The sequence below is a fragment of the Zalophus californianus genome, chromosome 10, assembly GCF_009762305.2.
Source record: "Zalophus californianus isolate mZalCal1 chromosome 10, mZalCal1.pri.v2, whole genome shotgun sequence".
Classification (NCBI taxonomy): Eukaryota; Metazoa; Chordata; class Mammalia; order Carnivora; family Otariidae; genus Zalophus; species Zalophus californianus.
In genome coordinates, this window is record NC_045604.1 from 12,448,496 (window position 1) to 12,468,838 (window position 20,343).

Here is a 20,343-nt window from a genome sequence, read left to right on the forward strand (position 1 = left end):
TTAAATTACAACCTTGAGATCAAGAGTTGCGTGCTCTACCGACTGAGCCAGCTAGGCTCCCTCTGTAATTTTTCTTTTTAGTCATTTTATTTTTCTCTGTCTTTCATGAAAGGCCAGAAGGCTTGACTTTTTTTGTTTGTTTGTTTAAGATTTTATTTATTTATTTGACAGAGCACAAAAACAGGGGGAGCAGCAGGCAGAGGAAGTGGGAGAAGCCGATTCCCTGCTGAGCCAGGAGCCGATGCAGGGGTTTGATCCCAGGACTCTGGGATCATGACCTGAGCTGAAGGCAGATGCTTAACTGACTGAGCCACCCAGGCGCCCTGAAGGCTTGACTTTTGCCCTTTTTCTCATTCTTAGCTAATGTGTAGAGAACCTGTTATGTGCAGGTACTACCAGGCATTGTACATTTACTGTTTTAATAGCACTGTGAGGAAAGCACTTTAATAGCTGGATTTTACAAATGTTTTCAGAAATATTCCTACAGCATTTTGGTAGTTTGCCAGATTTGTGCTATCTGGCTTTAGAGTCCATTTGACTTAAAATTCTGCAGCCTATGTCTGTTACGTGTGGCAGAAGCCCAGTTCGGTGTTAGTACTAACTGACTTTTCACTCATCTTACTTTCTTCAGTTAGCTAGTTGTCTCTTGAGCTGATTATTTTAGTTACCTTGTGAATATTTTATAGTCCTTTTAGCTTTCTTGGCATTTAGAATTGTTAGAACCACACACATTATTTCAGATTCAGAAACAGTATCTTTAAGGTAATGGTTCAATTTCCTCACCTCTCTTAAATTAATTCCTTTATGTAAAGCCTAACACATTAACTGTCTTATAGTATGGGTAGTCAGTGATAATTAGTTTGGTTTTTTTTCCTTCCTAATGATGGATATAGCATGATACAGGTATGACACTTTCAACAAAGACTAAAGATAGTGTTTCTGTTTGTTTTGTTTTTTTTAAGATTTTTATTTATTTATTTGACAGAGAGAGACACAGCGAGAAAGGGAACACAAGCAGGGGCTGTGAGGGAGGGAGAAGCAGGCTTCCTGCTGAGCAGGGAGCCCGATGTGGGGCTCGATCCCAGGACTCTGGGATCATGACCTGAGCCGAAGGCAGGCGCTTAATGACTGAGCCACCCAGGCGCCCCAGTGTTTGTTTCTTTCTTGGAACTCACGGTCCTTTGTTTTATTTTTGGTAAACCTTTTATTTTAGGGGTAGTTTTAATTTATAGAAGCATAGTAAAGATAGTACAAAATGTTCCCACATACACTGTACCTGGTTAACTCTGGTACCTTTGTCACAATTGGTGAACCAGTAGCAATTTATTATTATTATCACCTAAACTCCATACCTTTTCTGGATTTCATTAGTTTTTTCCTAATGTCCTTTTTCTGTTTTAGAATCTCATCTGGGTTACCAGTGACAGCCTTTTATGTTATGCAGAAAGTTTTGAATAACCCTAAATGCATTGCTTTGTACTTGTCTGTGTTAACCTGTGCACATATATTCTTCTTAACATTGAATCATCAATCTAGAATGCTGTGTGAATTTCTAAAATGTGGATTGATTTAAAAACTGAAGTGAAGACTTGCAGGGAGTTATATTTTCCCCTCCCCTGTTGATACCAGCTGAGATCAGGTTGGCGTCAAACTAGGAACTAGTGCAGTGAGACCATGGCTACCATTAGTGGAAACCAGTAAAAATCCGTGAGAGCTGATTAAACTTCCTTGCTTCATACCGTATTTGCTGCCCAGGAAAGGGTATTTTCAACAATGGTGGTATAGGATACTGCTTTTTACACACTTTGCTGATAGAGGAGAATGTTCATCTAGAATATTATCAGCAGTGCCTGTGACATATTTTATTCCTTATAATTGCCAACTGCCCATAGGAACAGAATAGTGTTTTCATAAATTGTGATTCACGGAGCGTTGGTACTGGAAGGTCCTTTAGCTAAAATCCTTTTATTTTGGCTTCTGAGAAAACGGACGCCTTGAGAAGTAAGTGGCTCTTCTGCAGCCTCCTGATCCCCACGTGCCCTTTCATGGAGCCCTCACACGGCAGTGGTGACCTCAGAGGTGCCTCTGGCTGGCGTGCATGAGGTGGGTGCTTGGCTCTCAGTAGCATCAGGTCTTAGTGGAGAGGATACACTCCCAGGGAGCAAAGCATTGGAAACCGTTTCGGAGGCAGTTTTCCTTTAACCAAATGACCACTCGTTTCCTCTGTAAGAGAAAAAAAAAAGATTTTCCTTAAGGTTGTTTATTTTATTTTTTGTTTTGTTTTTTCTCCTTAAGGTGGTAATATTAACAAATAACTTGTTCCTTTGTGAAGTTTTACATATGAAATTGTTTCTTGTGATTATTTTATGAATGTTGTAGTCTTTTTCTTCCTGTGAAGGTCAGATTTTCTATCACAGTACTTTTTTGTTAGAAAATAAAATATGACTGGAGTACCAACTAGAAGGATTTTTGTTTAGTCCTCATCTCCTCAAAAGGTTAAGTTTAAATATTTAGTTAAAACATGTTAATGAGTTTCTTTGTGAAATGTTTTTGTTTTAGTTACTTACACATTGGGCATGCAAAAGCTGCTCTTCTGAACCAGCACTACCAGGTTAACTTTAAAGGGAAACTGATCATGAGATTTGATGACACAAATCCTGAAAAAGAAAAGGAAGATTTTGAGAAGGTAATTAAAGGTGTAGTGATGACCCTTTGTCAGAAAAGTTAATGAAAATTAGAGGGTGACCTGATACCTTCATGGTAGGAAAATAAGTTAAGTTTGTTCTCATAGCTGCTTTTTTCCTTCATCTGTATATTCTGTGTCTGAGACCTAAGCCAAGCAATACTGAGCTCCATATCAAAAAACTTCAATTTATTTTTTTCTTCCTCAGTTGTACAATTTACCAAAGTGTGCTATATTTTCCTATAAGTACCAGTTTCTTAAATGAATTGGTCACTAGAGGCAGGTTTCCTTTTTGTCATACAATTTTAAGTGTATGAATGAAACAAACACTTAAGTAGGTGTTGGAAAATTGGGAAGGTTTCCTAGCCTCTTTTATTTTCTTTATTCAGAAGCACTACAATATATTCAAAGAGAGGGCAAATAATTGTCAGTATGACCAGTAATAACCAGTTTTCCAGAGTAAATGGAAAGCTCCATCATGAGATCAGCCTTCTCAGCTGAAAATTTGGAGACTAGTATAATGAATATCTTTTTCTTTTCTTTTCTGATCTAATATACAACTTGCACAACCATTTTCAGGCCTTTTTTTTTTTTTTTTTTTTTTTTTGACTGATGGTGTATAATTACATTTGCCCAAATGCAGTTATCAAGGATTGAAAATACACAAGAAAATGCAAAAGGTAAATTGATGGTTATTTTGGATTCTTTTTGCAGGTTATCTTGGAAGATGTTGCAATGTTGCATATCAAACCAGATCAGTTTACTTATACCTCGGATCATTTTGAAACTATAATGAAATATGCAGAGACGCTAATTCAGGAAGGGAAGGCTTATGTGGATGATACTCCTGCTGAGCAGATGAAAGCAGAACGTGAGCAGAGGATAGAATCCAAGCATAGGAAAAACTGTAAGGCACATTTAGTGTTTTGTATTTTAACTGATGGTTTTTGAATCTGTTCTTTAGTAGAACAAGATTTCTATGAAAGATGCTGATTTGAGACACATTTGGGAATATGATTCATACATTCATCACAATTCTTTTTATCATCTCTACATTGTTTTTACTTTGTGGGCATCACAACTGCATGCGAAGTGTGTGTGCCTTTAGTGTCCCACTTACTGAGTGCCATCTTTGCATTGTATTCATTCCGTTTGAATGTTTAGTTCTGCAACTTTTTGTAGTTCTCCCAATTTAAATACTTAGCCTTTCAGGGCGCCTGGGTGGCTCAGTCAGTTAAGCATCTGCCTTCGGCTCAGGTCATGATCACAGGGTCCTGGGATCGAGCCCCACATTGGGCTCCCTGCTCAGCAGGAAGCCTGCTTCTCCCTCTCCCACTCCCCCTGCTTGTGTTCACTCTCTCGCTGTGTCTCTCTCTGTCAAATAAATAAATAAAATCTTAAAATAAATAAATACTTAGCCTTTCTATAAAAGGTTTGATGATCATGTTATTAGTACCCAAGTCGTCGTCTTAGCATGTGGGTAAATGTGAATATAATACTGATTATAATATTTAAGCTTGGTACTACTCTATACCTCAGAAATACCACTTAATGAAAGAGCATATCTTTTTTTTTTTTAAAGATTTTCTTTTTTTTTATTTATTTGAGAGAGAGAGAGCCCAAGAGGGGGTAGGGTCAGAGGGAGAAGCAGACTCCCTGCTGAGCAGGGAGCCCGATGTGGGACTCGATCCTGGGATTCCGGTATCATGACCTGAGCCGAAGGCAGTCACTTAACCAACTGAGCCACCCAGGTGCCCAAGAGCATATCTTTCTTCTTCATTACTTGTCCCCTGAGCTACTGAATAAGGCTATTTTCATTCTGCAATTATGTTGCCATAATTTCCACAATACTGAATTTAAATCTTGGCAAGTGTATAGTAAATTCAGTTTGTTACAGAAGTCTTTCTTTTTTCTCTCTCTTTTTTAAGTTTCCCTACATTTTCAAAGAGAGTTTAACAACTGTATTTTTTTGAGGGCAGGTAAAACGTGTCCGTTATCTTCAGGAGCGTCCATAGAGAATCATTGTGTAATAGTTCTTTCTTACCTACATGGGACAGGTTTTCAATATTCTCACATAAATAGAACCATAGCCATTTGGGACATAGAATTCTTTTTTCTGGGATTAAACTTGTGTCACTTTTCTGTGATCTCTCATGTTTTTCAATCCAAGAGTCTCCAGCTTTCTACTGGAATGACTGACAGGGCTTTCGGCGAGCCCATGGGCTCAGGCTCACAGCCCGAGCCATGCACTTTACCTGGGCATGGGCTATAGTGTTGATGCATATGGGCCCTGTGGATCAGACCAGTCTGGCCTATCTCCTGGGCACGAGGTGGCAAAGGGGGACAGAATGGTTCTGCTTCAAAGGCGGTATTAAATTTGGGGGGGTCAGGGGCTGGCCAGTTGTGCTGTGATGGGAAAATGGGAGATGCAGGATGAGAAAAACCTTCAGGCCTCTTGCTCTCTCTCTTACCCTTAATCAGTACTACATTATTGGAATGTGTTAATTTGACTTCTAAAAATATAGAGTATATTTTGTAAGTGTTCTGTGAGACTTCGTCATAAGAAAATGATGCATTCACTTTTCATACCAGATATTAGAACTATTATAGTACTTTTAAACTAGTGGAGTGTGCTTATAATATACAAATAGAATATGAAAATTTGTATCAGATTATGGGATTATTAAACTAATTTGAATTCAGCTAGATTAATAATACATTAGATAAACGGTAATATAATTATCATTTCATAGCTATTGAGAAGAATCTGCAAATGTGGGAAGAAATGAAAAAAGGAAGCCAGTTTGGTCAGTCCTGTTGTCTGAGAGCAAAAATTGACATGAGTAGTAACAATGGATGTATGAGAGACCCAACGCTTTATCGCTGTAAAATTCAGCCACATCCAAGAACTGGAAATAAATACAAGTGAGTGTATCTCTTTCATTATGCTTGGTAGCCTAGTACAATTTTGCTTTGATGATCTCTGTAAATAAAGAGTAGATGCAGAATAGTCAAGAGACTTGGATCTTTGTTCATCCGCAGATTAGTAACTGCTGTTGGTAAAGCATGTAACCTAATCTCTTGGGGTGTTTACTCACCTATTGATTAAGGTTATGCTAGGTTATTTCTAAGATCATTTCTATCTATAAACGACCTTCAGTCTGCTTAAAGTTGCTTTTTATGTATTGATTAAGTTTACTGTGGTGTATCTTTAGATAAAGATACTTTTCTTCCTCTTAATAAATTTGGGTTCTGCTGGGCATAAATTGATTCACAAAAGTGATAGAATTGAAAATTTACGGAAATATGAACAATATAAGAAAGTATCATGTGTCTTTTTTCTACTTTTGATTAGTTTTCTATGTGGGTTTTCAGTTAACGATTTTTTTCTTTAAATGAATTCTCCTCCCCTATTAATTTACTTTTATAAAGTAACTGTAGAATTTTTTTTATACTTTGAAGAAGCCTACTGCATTTAAATGCTGAATCAGCACTTCTGGAGGGATTAGTGAATGTAAATGCTAACCTGTTTAGCCAGTGTAATTTTCTTTAAACGTGTGGGTGTAGATGTGTGTGTCCATATGTAGACACACACCTTATACATGTGGTTACAGGTGTCTGCATAAGTCTTTAATTTTTAACAGGGTGCTTCCTCCTTATTTTACTAAGCAAATACTTTGAATACATTTGGAAAAGTGAATTTGGGTACACATTTTCAGTATCAAATAATTGCTAAGCATAATGCAGTAACATTTTAATGAAGTTACATCCAAAATTTAGAAGGCATAATGCAGTATTGTATTTGTTAAAATTCAAATTAAAAGTACTTGCGCATTGTATACATTATTTTAATCAGGAATTGTTTTTAAGACTATTACATCTTAAATGGAATTTTAATTAACCTACTTTTCTTCTCTTTTACTTGTCAGAGAAGGATATGCTTTGTTCTTAAACTCATTTAATTACAGGAGATTTAAGCTTATATTTACTCAAGTGTGGGATTAATTAAGATATTTAAAAAGCTAAAAATTCCCTTGAATTATTGTGTACAGTTGACCCTTGAGCAATGTAGGGAGTTAGGGCACCGACCCCCTGCACAGTCAGAAATCTGTATTGACCTTTGATTCCCCAAAAACTTAACTACTAGTAGCCTCCTATTTTTTTTAAAGATTTTATTTATTTATTTGACAGAGACACAGCGAGAGAGGGAACAAAAGCAGGGGGAGTGGGAGAGGAAGAAGCAGGTTTCCTGCGGAGCAAGGAGCCCAGTGCGGGGCTCGATCCCAGGACCCTGGGATCACGACCTGAGCCGCAGGCAGACGCTTAACGACTAAGCCACCCAGGCGCCCCTAGTAGTCTCCTATTGACCAGAAGGCTTACTGATAACATAAACAGTCAATTAACACATATTTTTACATTATATGTATTATATATTGTATAATTAAGCCAGAGAAAATAAAATGTTATTAAAATCATAAGAATACATTTGTGGTACTGTACTGTATTTATAAAAATCCATGTGTAAGTGGACCCATGCAGTTCTAATTTGTGGTGTTGAAGGATCAGGTGTAATTTTGCTTTTTGCTTTCTACCATGCTATACATTGGCCATTACAGAAGTATGATTGTAGAATTTGCTGTGCCAATCAATACCCAATTGTCTATTAAATTGCAACTTTGCTTTTTTGTTTGACTATTGAGTGGGTTAACTGATTTATTGTTCTCAAAGACTGATAATATTTTGATGTACTTTGAATATTATGGGTAATACAACCTGTTGTTTTTTAAGAAATTCCTACCTTGTAAGGAATTATATTTCAAATTACTGTTGCTTTCTATAATACATAATCTAAGATGGAAACGGTAGAACGCTTCATTTTGCTTTTCAATATATTCCCTTTTTTTCCAGCGTTTATCCGACATATGATTTTGCCTGCCCCATAGTTGACAGTATTGAAGGTGTTACACATGCCCTAAGAACGACAGAATACCATGACAGAGATGAACAGTTTTATTGGATTATTGAAGCCTTAGGTATAAGAAAACCATATATTTGGGAATATAGTCGACTAAATCTCAACAACACAGTGCTCTCCAAAAGAAAACTCACATGGTTTGTCAACGAAGGATTGGTAGATGGATGGTATGTTTACTGTTACCTAGAATTGAGAGGAGGAAGTAAGAACATGATCTATCAGTGATTTTAAAACTGTTTTGAGGGGTGGGGTGGGGGGTGAATGGGAAGAGGTGGAATGGGTAGGCCTCTAGGTTTTCTAGTCCTTTATTTCATCCAGCGCATCAAGTCCCCCTACCTCTCCCCTTTATTTTAGTGCTACAAACATGGAGTACCCATTTGGACCCCGGTACATGGGAATGCAAAACACACAAGGGCGTATTCTCTGCAGATCTTAGCATTCTGTAGAAAAGTAGTTGTGACTCTGTCCTTTGTATATCTAGTTACCATTCTCCACACTCTGCTGAGGCTCTGAGGCTTTTCTTTTCAGCTGGGTCCCAGGAAGGCCAAAAATGCCCTGAGTTGAGGTGAGGACATAAATGGTCTCTGCCTTGGTGGTAAAGACCCATCCTGTGGAGCTATTGGTTTCCCAGAGGACTCAGCACCTAGGAAAAGTTTGCAAATCTCTGTAGCATATTAATAACCTATACAGGATTTCTATGAGAAAGAGGAGTATAAAAATTAAAGTCATCTTGTGGCCATATGTCTTTGTAAATGAAACCTGTTCAGCTGCGTTACCATGCTGATAAGTCTAAGAATATTTTTTATCCAAATTAACAGGAGTGTATATTAGTTTCTACTAGCCGCATAATAGTGACAATATTAAGTATATGTTAAATAATATGTATTTTATACTGGTTTATTGTAGAGCCGAATCTGATAAAAGGCAAGTTTATCTTGGGCTCCTGGCAAAGGGTTTTATTGCAAACTTTTGCAAATTTCTGCAGAATGTTAATAAACAATGTGTGTATTTTTTTACAACCCAAAGGACTTTGTGAAGTATATTCATACATGGATGACATGATACCATCTCTTATCTGATTCTCATGGTCTTATGTAGAATAGGGACCTTGAATATTTGTTAAATAAAAAGCAAATAATGTTTTAATGCATGGGTTTTCCGTATTTGAAGATGTCACCTCTTTTTTGAAATGTGTTTTATTATTTCTAGTAGTGCATTTACTGAGCAGTATTTGACTAGTAAGCAGTTTTCCTCTTCCATGAATGTGGGCTCACCTGGTATTTGATCTACCCAGTTATTATATAAACAACTCAGTCCAAATATTTCACAAGCTGACTATAATTTATTATTCATTAAGGTATTTTGTACTGCTTGTGTTTGTACATTAAAAAGATCTCCTTGGTACTTATAAATTTCCCTTTTTCCCAGGGATGACCCAAGGTTTCCTACTGTTCGTGGTGTGCTCAGAAGAGGGATGACTGTTGAAGGGCTGAAACAGTTTATTGCTGCTCAGGTGACCTACACTTTGTTTTCCAGCTTCTCTGTTTGAGTTTTCAAGTGTCTTATTAATATGCTTTTAGTCTCTATTATTCCTGTTCATTCTATTCCTCGTTCCTTATAACACAAGGGCAGATTTTTTTTTTTAAGATTTTATTTATTTGAGAGAGAGAGAATGAGAGAGAGCACGAGAGGGAAGAGGGTCAGAGGGAGAAGCAGACTCCCTGCTGAGCAGGGAGCCCGATGTGGGACTCGATCCCAGGACTCCAGGATCATGACCTGAGCCGAAGGCAGTCTCTTAACCAACTGAGCCACCCAGGCACCCGGATTTTTTTTTTTTTTAAGGAGTATGTTTATAATAGTGGAAAATTGAGAGTGTCCTACTCTTGTAAGCTGAAGTGGAACAAAGGCAGCCTGTAGTATTTTTATATAGTGAAATATATGGCTCTTGACTGGCTGTCCAGGGTAACCAAATTGTGCATACTAGGTTTCATATTCCAATGGAAGTAAACTTGCAAGTATTTATTGGGTTTATTTTTTTTTATAACATGCTTAGCTTAAATACTCTAAAGAATACTTTTTGCCTTTTAAGTCATTTTATTATTGATTTTCTAGGGCTCTTCACGTTCAGTTGTGAACATGGAATGGGACAAAATTTGGGCATTTAATAAAAAGGTACACGTTTTGACTCTTGGTCCTCCTTTCTTGTGCCTAATTCCTGAATAGTATGATATGTGTAGAATTCATTAGTGTGTTCATTGTAGAGAAAATTTTGTGAAGAATGTTCTCATTTTGCAGACCTTCAGGAAAATGGAATGTTTTCCTTCCTTAAACCTATAAAGAGCATTAAGCCTGTTAGCTATACCAAACAAGTCACAATGATTAAAACAAATTAACTTGGAGTTAATGGGGAGCGGTAACAGTTTTTTCCTTAAATCTTTTATGAACATTGCATTTCATTTTTCTGCTTTCAAGCTGCGAGCTCTCTGTAAGAAGGTATTACTTAACGCTTTTATTTGCCTTACTTAGCACATAGCTTTTAGCATATTACATGTTATAACCCGAGATGTTATACAGCTTTGAAGCACAATCACATTTATATAAAAGACTTGCTTATACAGATCCACTGAAAATGCATTATTCCTAGTTTTAAGAAACATGTCCTCTAGTTTTCTTTGTGGCAAGGGGAAGATTTGGCTAACTTCATTGCACTGTTCCCTTGTGTGCTGAGAGGACAGAGTTTGAAAGTTGTATGTTTCACCGAGTTGTATTGAAGGTTCACTAATTATAATTCCTGTCTTATTGAATCTAGCTTTTTTTTTAACGGTTTCTTAAATGAAAGTCAAATAAGGAATACTGCATATTGACATTGTTAATTACCAATTGGAAGCAGATGCTTAGACACTATAATAAGGCAAATCATTAAGATGCCATGTTCTAAACTATAGTTTCTGTGATTGTGTTCTGTACTTCTTTTTTTTCTTATTGCTGCTTGATTGTGCTGATGCCTTGCCTCAAGAAATACTTGCTTGTCTCGCATGTGTCTTGAATTTGTTTTATTCAGTCTTGTGTGTTTTTGATACATAAAGGAATTAATTGGTTCTTTCTGTTGCTGCAGTTACTAATAATAAATACAAGTAGAATTTACAGGCAAAGTTAATTTGGTGTACTTTTCATTAATAACCCAAATTTTAAAGGTTTTAAATTTTAATAAAGTTATACATGTGCACTTGGTTCAAATACATGAACTATATTTCACCATGGTCAGAGAGTTCTGTAGGGTCTGTTAAGGTGAGCAGCATATTCCCCTCTTCTTCCCTTCCATTTTCTCCCCCTAGAGAAACCACTTTCAACTCTTTTAGATCATTCTTTTGGTATTTTTATTGCCTGTATCTCTAAATAAGATGTGTGTTTTTAAGTTTCAAGTATTCTCATTTGACTCCCACAACAAAAAGAGGGGACATGGATCTCTTACTTTTTCTCAGACCCTGTTGGTTTTCTTGTAGTTGATTGTTTTCCCTAATTTGTTTAGTTTTCTAATTCCATCTTCAGCTCTCCTCGAGTTGTCTGAATTTCCTACCAAGATGTTCTTGTGCTGTGGTGTTCTTTCAATTTCATCGTGGACACAGCTCTGCCAGAGCCTTCTGCACTGCTCTGTGCTGATCTGGATTAGAGGCCTGTTAGCTTCTGAAGCTTAGCTGTTTTCTGAGGTCAGCCATCATCGTCCTGGGACCCTGTTTGCTTTTGTTCTGTGATGGATCACCTGGTTCTTGGATCTCTTTTTATGTTTCTCTTACTTAGCTGTGCTCCGTCCTTTGGTAGCTCCCTAAGAAGGGGGCAAAGGGTGAAGATTTTTGAGACCTTGTGTATGACCTTTTTCACTCTGAAATTTCATGATGATGTGCTGTGGTGGGGCTCTGTTTTAATCCTTACCCGTCGGAAGAACATGTGGCTTCTGGTCTGGAAACTCATTCCTTCAGTTCTGGGAAATTTTCTTGAATCCTTTCTTTGTTTTTTCTCTACTTTGTTTTCTTCTCCCTGGAACTCCTCTTCAGCAAATGTTGGACTGGTCCTCCAGTTGTATTTTCTCTCATTTTCCATCTCATGTTTTGGATTTGCTTTGTGCTAGATTGACTCAACTTTATCTTCCCACCCTCCCATTGAGTTTTTCATTTATGTATCATATTTCCAAGATTTCTTTTTTGTTCTCTGAATTAAAAAAAAAAAAAAACTTCTTGTTCCTGTTTAATGCTTAGAATACTGACATCAATAGGAATTTTATCTTGTGGTATCTCTTTCCTGCAGATTATTTTGGCTTTTTGTTTCATATTAAAGACATCTCAGAGGTCTGGATAGTCTTGGTCATCTGCTCATGTTTAACATGGAGGACTAAAGGAGCAGTTAGAAGCCCCGTAAGAAAGAGTTGGACTTGTCAACTGAGCCTCACTGTAGGATGACCTGGCTGAGTCAGTTAGTTGGAGAACCTCTATGTCAATAACTTATCTCTTATCTCTTGGGTTAGGCAGTTTTCCCAGAGGAGTTTCTTTTAATTACCTGCCTGAAGTATGAAAGCTTGGCTGCCAGAGCTTTGGAGCTGGACAGAGGAAGACTGAGGGCCTTTGTATCTAGTATTATGCATTCACTTAATCCCCTCGTCTCTTTGTGCAGTACCCTCACCTTCAGCTCCTCCCGGTATCTGCCAGGATCTAGGTCCCCTCCTCCTTGCCGTGTAAACTTCCCTTCTGTAGTGGGGATGGGGGAGGGGCAGTTGCCTCATTTATGGAGCAGAGAAGGGGATGTTTCCATAATGGTTTTCAGATTCCAGGGTTTTGTTGTTATCTCCTTTTGATTACACTGATTTTTCTGGGTTTGTGCCTTTAAACAAACAAAAAAATTCCTTTATGTCTTTTTAGTGGGGATGTGGGAGGGAGAAAAAGTAGATGAATATTCTTCAGCTGCTTTGTTTATCCATACATCTGTGGGACCTCTAATCATTAAGCACCATGTTGAAAACAGCACAATTAAAACATTTTGATTGGTGGTAAAAATGAAGTTGTTCTGATGACGTACCTTTTTGTTTTGATTGCTGGCTTTCCTCACCTCTTCCTGTACTTCCTTCACTTTGCCACTCTTTCTGCCCCTTGAGGTACACATGTCTTGTTTAGGTTTCATGTCCCATTCAGTCTGATTATTGCTTTGTTATTTTGTAGCTTGCTCTTTCTGTTCAAGCTCTGTGAATAAAATGTAAGTGAAGCATCACTGAACTAAATTTAACGCCGTGACACTGTGAAGCAGTCATTAAGGATGGAGATAAAATGTCATTCTTTGGACACTCTCCCACTCTTAGTAATAGCATCTTTGTTAAAGTATCTTCTGGTAAAGGACAGGAGGGCTTAACTCTGGATTAGCTGGAACTCTTTAAAGGAGCTTTATTTATAGAGTAGAGCATATATGGCAAAGAAAAGGGGAGAAATGGATGGAGCGGACAATGTGTGGGGTGGGTAATGATCTCAATATCCCTCTGAAAATACTATAACCCATGTTTTCTTAGCCTGACTTCTCGTGTTGGTAGGAAACTAATATATCATTTTTCTGAATCATAATTAAATAGAAGCTGTCTGGTTCCATTAAATAATCTACCTTGATACTGATAGGAGACATTTCACTAGCTTACTCTGTATTTTTTTTTTTTTCAAAGACTTTATTTATTTGAGAGAGAGAGAGAACGAGAGAGAGAGAGCACATGAGAGGGAGGAGGGTCAAGGGAGAAGCAGACTCCCTGGGAGCCCGATGCGGGACTCGATCCAGGGACTCCAGGATCATGACCTGAGCTGAAGGCAGTCGCTTAACCAACTGAGCCACCCAGGCGCCCTAGCTTACTCTGTATTAACCTCTCTAATTTTCTTCTTGGTTTTATGGAAGTGTTAAAATTTGAACTCTTCAGTCCAGGCAGAAAAGTCATAGCTTTAAGGTGTTCATTTCAGAGTAATGTTTGCTTACATCAACCTTCCTTTACTGCTTTAATTTTAAAATCTATGTTAGTATTTTAGTGGCATGATAATATAATACTTTTTCCCCCAAATCTCATCCCAATCCCCTTGCCTCTGTCCCTACCTAGTAAGTTAAAGTATGTAGAGATTTCTCTCTTTGACCCCAAATAAGGAAAGTCTTCCTTCAAATGAAAAATTTTCAAGTAAACCCCAGTAAATAAAAGGGTAGCTGTTCTGGTGGGAGTGTGTTAAGGGTTCTGGAGTCTTCTCAGTCCCAGGCCTGTCCTTCCGCCATTGGGTGGTGTCTGCCAGGGCAACTCCTTGAAATCCCTGGGACCCTTTGGAGTAATTTGATCCAGAAATTTTTAGAATTAGTATAATTTTAGAGCTGAAAAAGACTTTTAATCCAAGAGTCCCCAGACTTGACTGTTCCCAACTGTCCTGTGAAATGCTTGTTAAAAATAGATTTCTAGACTTTACTCCAGACTAATACATTCATTATCCTGTAGGGTTAAGTGGCCTGAGAAGCTGTGCTAGCCACTGCTCTAAGTGATCATTATAAATAGTCGGGTGTGAGCAACCTTCTTCTCCTCCTCTTGTCAGTTGAGGAAACAGAGCTGCAGTGAACTGGAGTAAGTTTCTCAGGTTGGCTTGTTTAGTTTTAGCTTCTTTAAAGAAATTATATCTTCCTGGCTTAAATACTGCACTGAGGAATCACAGATTAAGTCTTTGATCATTTTAGCCCAGTTGAAACTGAAAGGAAGCTTTAACTGGTAAGAATGACCTTTAACTCAAGGGAAGGAAAGAATGGACTAATAAATATAGAGAGAGGCTGGCCCTGATTTACTACCAACATAAAATATTAGCCTTGAGGAGTAGCAGACACAGGGAAGTTAAAGAGCTTTTCAAGCTTTTTTTGAGTGACCCTCTGAGTCACTTAGAATTTTCATATCATTCTTTTCAGAAGCTGAAAAATACTCTCAAAGCAAACAAACAAAAAACAGCCAAACAGTGGTAACAACAACGAGATAATACAAAACAAAACAAACATAGCCAAATTTAATTAGCTATACCACTATTCCTACATCCTCCTTAGCTGCTTGTACATATGCCTCTAACTACATTTTTCTTCCATATGCTTTATTTAGTGTCTAAACCCTGCTGTTGTGTGTGGTCATAATGGATAATTTTAAATTAAACAGTGAAGTGGGGAAAATACATCCGATCCAGAAAGGCATACTACTGCTGTTTTGGAGATGGAGTTAGGTTAGAGCACAGCGAGTAGGACCATTCATTCAGTGCATCTGCAAATGTTTGTTGATTACCTGTGTGTGCCAGGCCCTTGCTAAATACTGGGAACACAGTGGTCCCTATATATGTAGCTTGCAGACCAGTAGAAGTGTCTTGCTTATACTATGAGTTTATAGAATTGCCTTATTATAGTGACCTAATGCTGTTTTGCTTTTGATGGTGATGTGTTGTCTAACACTGATTAAAAATACTAAAATACATTATCTATATTCTTTGAAACGGACTTCTCCAACAATACAAAATAACACATCACTTATCTATAGGATTGATCTATAACCCCACAGCATGATTTTTCCTTACCTTCTAATACCAGAGTTAAAAGTTATTTTCAAAAAAGTAATATTTTGCTTTAACTAATTGGTTTCTTTTCACCTGTCAGAGTTATTCTTGGTAGGGAACTCTAAATTTCATGTAGTTTTTTATTATGATTGTTTTCTTTTTTTCTACTGGACATTTAAATATCAGAGGAGATTTAGCAGGTAAACCAAAAAATTAGTAAATGCAGTAACAAAGAAAGCCAGTTAGTATTCCTGTGCTATTATTTATTTTATTTATGAAGTTTTAAAAATATCTGAATGTTTTAACATGAGGATACATTTGTTGCAGGTTATTGATCCGGTGGCCCCACGATATGTTGCATTACTGAAGAAAGAAGTGATTCCAGTGAATATCCCTGAGGCTCAGGAGGAGATGAAAGAAGTAGCCAAACACCCAAAGGTCACCCGACACTTTCACCAATGTTATTCTCAGAAGAAGGAGGATAGTAAAAGGGAAAATGTAGTTTGGTGGCAATAGCATGGTTTTGAGATCATTTTCTATTTTTTTTTTTTTAAGATTTTATTTATTTGATAGAGAGAGACACAGCGAGAGAGGGAACACAAGCAGGGGGAGTGGGAGAGGGAGAAGCAGGCTTCCCGCCGAGCACAGAGCCCGATGTGGGGCTCGATCCCAGGACTCTGGGATCATGACCTGAGCCGAAGGCAGACGCTTAACGACTGAGCCACCCAGGCGCCCCTGAGATCATTTTCTATTCAACATCATTTGTCAGGATTTTGATACTAATTGAGGGTTTCTTGCTGAAGAAATTTATTCTAGTAATAATCCACAACACATCTCAGAACTTTTACATTCATGCCTAGTTTTTTTATTCTGTAGAGATAGCATATAATAAAAGTTTATCTTTTCCCAGAGTCATTTTGAAAGGTGGTACTATAATTCATGCTCTTATCTTTACAGGGAAGGTGAAGTGTATTCTCTATTAACTGGGTTATTTATTGTTGCCTCTGTCTTTAAGCCAAAACATTAGACCTAGTAATATTGAATTACAGTTTTTTTTTTAAATAAGCTTCATGCCCAGTGTGGGACTTGAACTCATGACCCTGAAATCAAGAGTCACATGCTCTACCAATTGAGCCAGCCAGGTGTCCTTCGAATCACAGTTTTCGTCCAGAATCTATCACACTGCCATTTAGTCTGTTTTAGAGAATATCAGTAAGTGAGGATGAAATCTGTTGATCCAAATTCAGAATATAAATCTTAGATACAGATAGTAGGGAATTCTTAGTTAAACCATGGTTGTTGTATTAGTTATGACTGCTTGATTGACAACTTTGAAGCAAAAAGAGATCCTTTTATTCCAGCTTTGTGGTTGTCTATAAATACCTTCATTGTATAATGGAGATTCATAGACTAACTCACTCATACAGTAGCCTAATATACTCATAACTGTGGTATGTTCACAGACTAAGTCACATACAAAATAATATGCATCTAAGTTGTAGCCTTATGTGATTGCCTATCTATATGACATTGGCTATTTTTAACTTTAAGGATTTGTTTTAAGGGGATTCCTAATAAGATTTGAAAAGAATATGTATCTATGATTGATTTGGCTTTGCCTTTATCTTACATCTGATTGGTTCAACCAGGTGATGGTGCTATCTATGTATCACGTCACCCACTACAGTTAGCTCAATTGTGAAGCTTACTGAATGCTTTGAAATTTGAATGGTGAGGATAAAATGTTCTAAGGCACTTATTTGTTAAAATGATAGTTGTGTTCAGATAGCTTAGTTAATAGTTACACAAGTAATAAAGGCTAAGTAGTAGTTAAGGACTGATTGACTTGGAGACACTCTTTCAATGATAACTGGATTGCTCAGTGTGATCTGTGGAATCTTTGTTATCATTTTCCTTACAAAGTGTTGTAGATTTAGCCTGTTAGCATTCTTTTCTGAGCCCAGCAGAATATAGGTCGATACAGCATTCTAATTTTTCTCAAATGCATTGGTATATTTATTGAACAATTATTAAACACATGCTGTGTAACATTTATTTCAAAAAATCTTAGACTTTTCTTCTTTTGAAGTCTGTCAAACAAAAACTTAGAGTTAACACACTATTCTTTTTATTCTCCAGATCTTTTTTCTTCTTTATATAATACATACTGAAAAGAGAAAATTTATCTATCTATACAAATATGACCTTCTTTATCTTTTAAAATATGAAAGGTCCACCATTTCCTGCTGTGGTGATATCTGTTGTCCTGTAATGTTCTGCAGCCACTGATCAGGAGTGACTTCGTTTTCTCCTTTGCTGCCAAGCATTAGTGACATTCTGAGGATAGCAAAGCAGATTCTGGTTGGAGGGACACCAAGGACAAATAATACTGTCTTAGCTCTGAAAAGAAAGAATTTTAGGCTGGAACTAATTTTAGGGACAGCTCAACAGCTCACTTCATCTGACTCCTATTAGCATTATTGGTCAGGTGACTGACCACCTGTCACAGAGCCAGCGTTCAACACATTTGGTTAAAGAATAAAATGAATGAATATATAAATTTGCATGCTGGGTTCAATAAGTTGTTTCAATCAACACTCTCTCTCTCTCTCTTTTTTTAATCAGAATCCTGATGTTGGCTTGAAGCCGGTGTGGTACAGTCCTAAAGTTTTCATTGAAGGGGCTGATGCAGAGACATTGTCAGAGGGGGAGATGGTTACCTTTATAAATTGGGGCAACATCAACATTACTAAAATAAACAAGTAAGAACTTTTTGTCTGTTTTTATTAAATATGGAAGGGAATTCTTGTTTATTCACTTACTAAAAATGACAAGATTTAGACTCATTCATTTTCCCAACTGGTAAATCTGCTCAGGCGTAGAAACTGCCAATTCTGGACACACAACAAATTTCTTTTCCAATTGTGTTCCAGTTTATAAATCTTGGGATATGTTTTGCTTGTGATGTTGAAAATTACTGTGTCTAGATGTAAAAATATAGTTCTAATGCTTACGGGTCCCTTCTTGTCATCTAATTCTCATTGTATAGTTACCTGGGGAAGGGGTCCTTTGGACATTATTTGTATATATAACCTTCTTTATTCTAAAATCTGCTTTAAAATTAATTGTTTTGTGATGAATATGAACTTTCTAGTTATAGTGTGCTACGCTTGTTTGTTCTTAAGATTACATAAATGGAACATAGTATGCTAATAAAATTAATTTATATAAACTCTGGAATCTGAATTGTCCAGTCATTACATATGATTTCAAGTAATTGTTAAATGTTTAAAAATACAGTACTTTACATTTTTTGTTTAATGCCGATGACTTTAAAATTTGTAAATATGTTCATGTTCTTAATCAGATGTGTGTGCATCTGTTCTCTAGTAGATTATGTTTTATTCATCTCTTAACCAATATATGGAACATATTAGAAGTTCAAATAAATGTTTGCTTTGACATTTTTCCAAAGAAAATTCCTAGCCATTTATTACAAATACAGGACAAATAATGCATTTATGACAATTATGGTTTTCTTTTCTTTAAACACCTTTTGATCTTATATCTAGAAATGCAGATGGAAAAATTGTATCTCTTGATGCAAAATTGAATTTGGAGAACAAAGACTACAAGAAAACCACAAAGATCACGTGGCTAGCAGAGACGGCACATGCTCTTCCTATTCCTGTAATCTGTGTCACTTACGAGCACTTGATCACAAAGCCAGTGCTGGGAAAAGACGAGGACTTTAAGCAGTATGTCAACAAGAACAGTAAGGTAGCCTCTAAAAGAAACCACCTTTTCTTTTTCCCTTGTTATATAAATTCTTTTAGAATTTTAAAATTACTTTTAAGTATTTGGTTTTCAAGTAAAATGGAAAAGATCTGTAAAATTTTGTTAAAATGAAAAGATGTAAAAGAGTGATGTTTCCATTTTACTGAAGATTGGAGCTGAAACACAATGAAGTTAAGGAACTTGCTTATGCTTAAGTGCTGTGCTGCTATGCCTCTCAGCTAGGTCTCTCTGTGCTCTTCACACTGCAGCTCAAATTTATGGTGGGAAACTCACTTATATGTGCAGGGATACCGATCACATTGGTTAAAAGGTTTCCTGAAGTCCATCAGTTCGTCAATTTTAACTTTTAAAAATACCATATATGTAATTGTTTACTTCTTTACTATTTCACTGCATCTGCTTAAGTAGTAAAGTTTTTAACGTATCTGTATGTTTAAGAGTATTCCACTTTCTGGAAAGATGACTTATGTTTTAGAGTTGTTTTCAGTGCTCTGATTTCTAAGAAGGTGGTATTTTGGTCTTTATCATCTTTTCAGCATGAAGAACTAATGCTGGGGGATCCCTGCCTTAAGGATTTGAAAAAAGGAGACATTATACAACTCCAGAGAAGAGGATTCTTCATATGTGATCAGCCGTATGAACCTGTTAGGTAAGTAAATGTCATTGAGCATTTAAATGAAAATGCCTAACATTCTTATAGTAAATAAGATTTAAAAATCAGATTTCTACCAAAATTCTGTACCTGATAATTCTCTATTCCATTTGATATTTGCCTTTTATATTTAGTATTTCAAACTTTATAGTAACAAGCAATAACTTCGAAACAGCATAACAAATTACTCATTTCTAAAATTAAACCATCTTATAATTCATCTTCATGTAATCCAAGTAAAAGAAAAAAATTTCAGTATATCTTTGGGTGAAAATTATTACTATTACCTTTTTATTATATGTATTTTCATTAGATGTATTGTAGAATATAAATAATGCAGCAGGTACATTTAGAGGAAAATAGTAAATTGTATCTCAATAAAGCTATTATTTAAAAAATATGGAAGAGATATATAGGATCCTATTGTTACTAAATTCTTTTTATTTTCACTTGAGCTTTTACTACAAAATGTGAAGAAATCATTTACTTATGAATAGTCTCAGGAGCAGTGGATTTTGCTAATTACTGCACTTTTTAGAATTGAGAAATTCTTATGTTTTATAGAAATTCTTCTGTTTATAAGCAGATTCGGTGTGGTATGGAAATGCATTTGCTTTCAATCAAGAATGAGCACCCACTAGTGCCATTTCTGGTAGCA

General features: G+C 36.6%; 1 protein-coding gene across 3 annotated transcripts in view; it reads left to right on the plus strand.

The window, feature by feature from the left end:
• EPRS1 (glutamyl-prolyl-tRNA synthetase 1) overlaps nt 1-20,343 on the plus strand; it is a 67,347-nt gene that overhangs the window by 13,062 nt on the left and 33,942 nt on the right. For 2 of the 3 annotated variants that reach the window (XM_027611459.2, XM_027611460.2), the window contains 10 exons: nt 2,560-2,686; nt 3,398-3,590; nt 5,437-5,608; nt 7,592-7,825; nt 9,087-9,171; nt 9,771-9,830; nt 15,563-15,673; nt 17,861-17,997; nt 18,808-19,015; nt 19,570-19,682. In XM_027611459.2, the coding sequence (XP_027467260.2) occupies nt 2,560-2,686; nt 3,398-3,590; nt 5,437-5,608; nt 7,592-7,825; nt 9,087-9,171; nt 9,771-9,830; nt 15,563-15,673; nt 17,861-17,997; nt 18,808-19,015; nt 19,570-19,682 (1,440 nt within the window). The remainder of the gene's footprint in view (nt 1-2,559; nt 2,687-3,397; nt 3,591-5,436; nt 5,609-7,591; nt 7,826-9,086; nt 9,172-9,770; nt 9,831-15,562; nt 15,674-17,860; nt 17,998-18,807; nt 19,016-19,569; nt 19,683-20,343) is intronic. The other variant, XM_027611461.2, reaches the window with a different exon arrangement.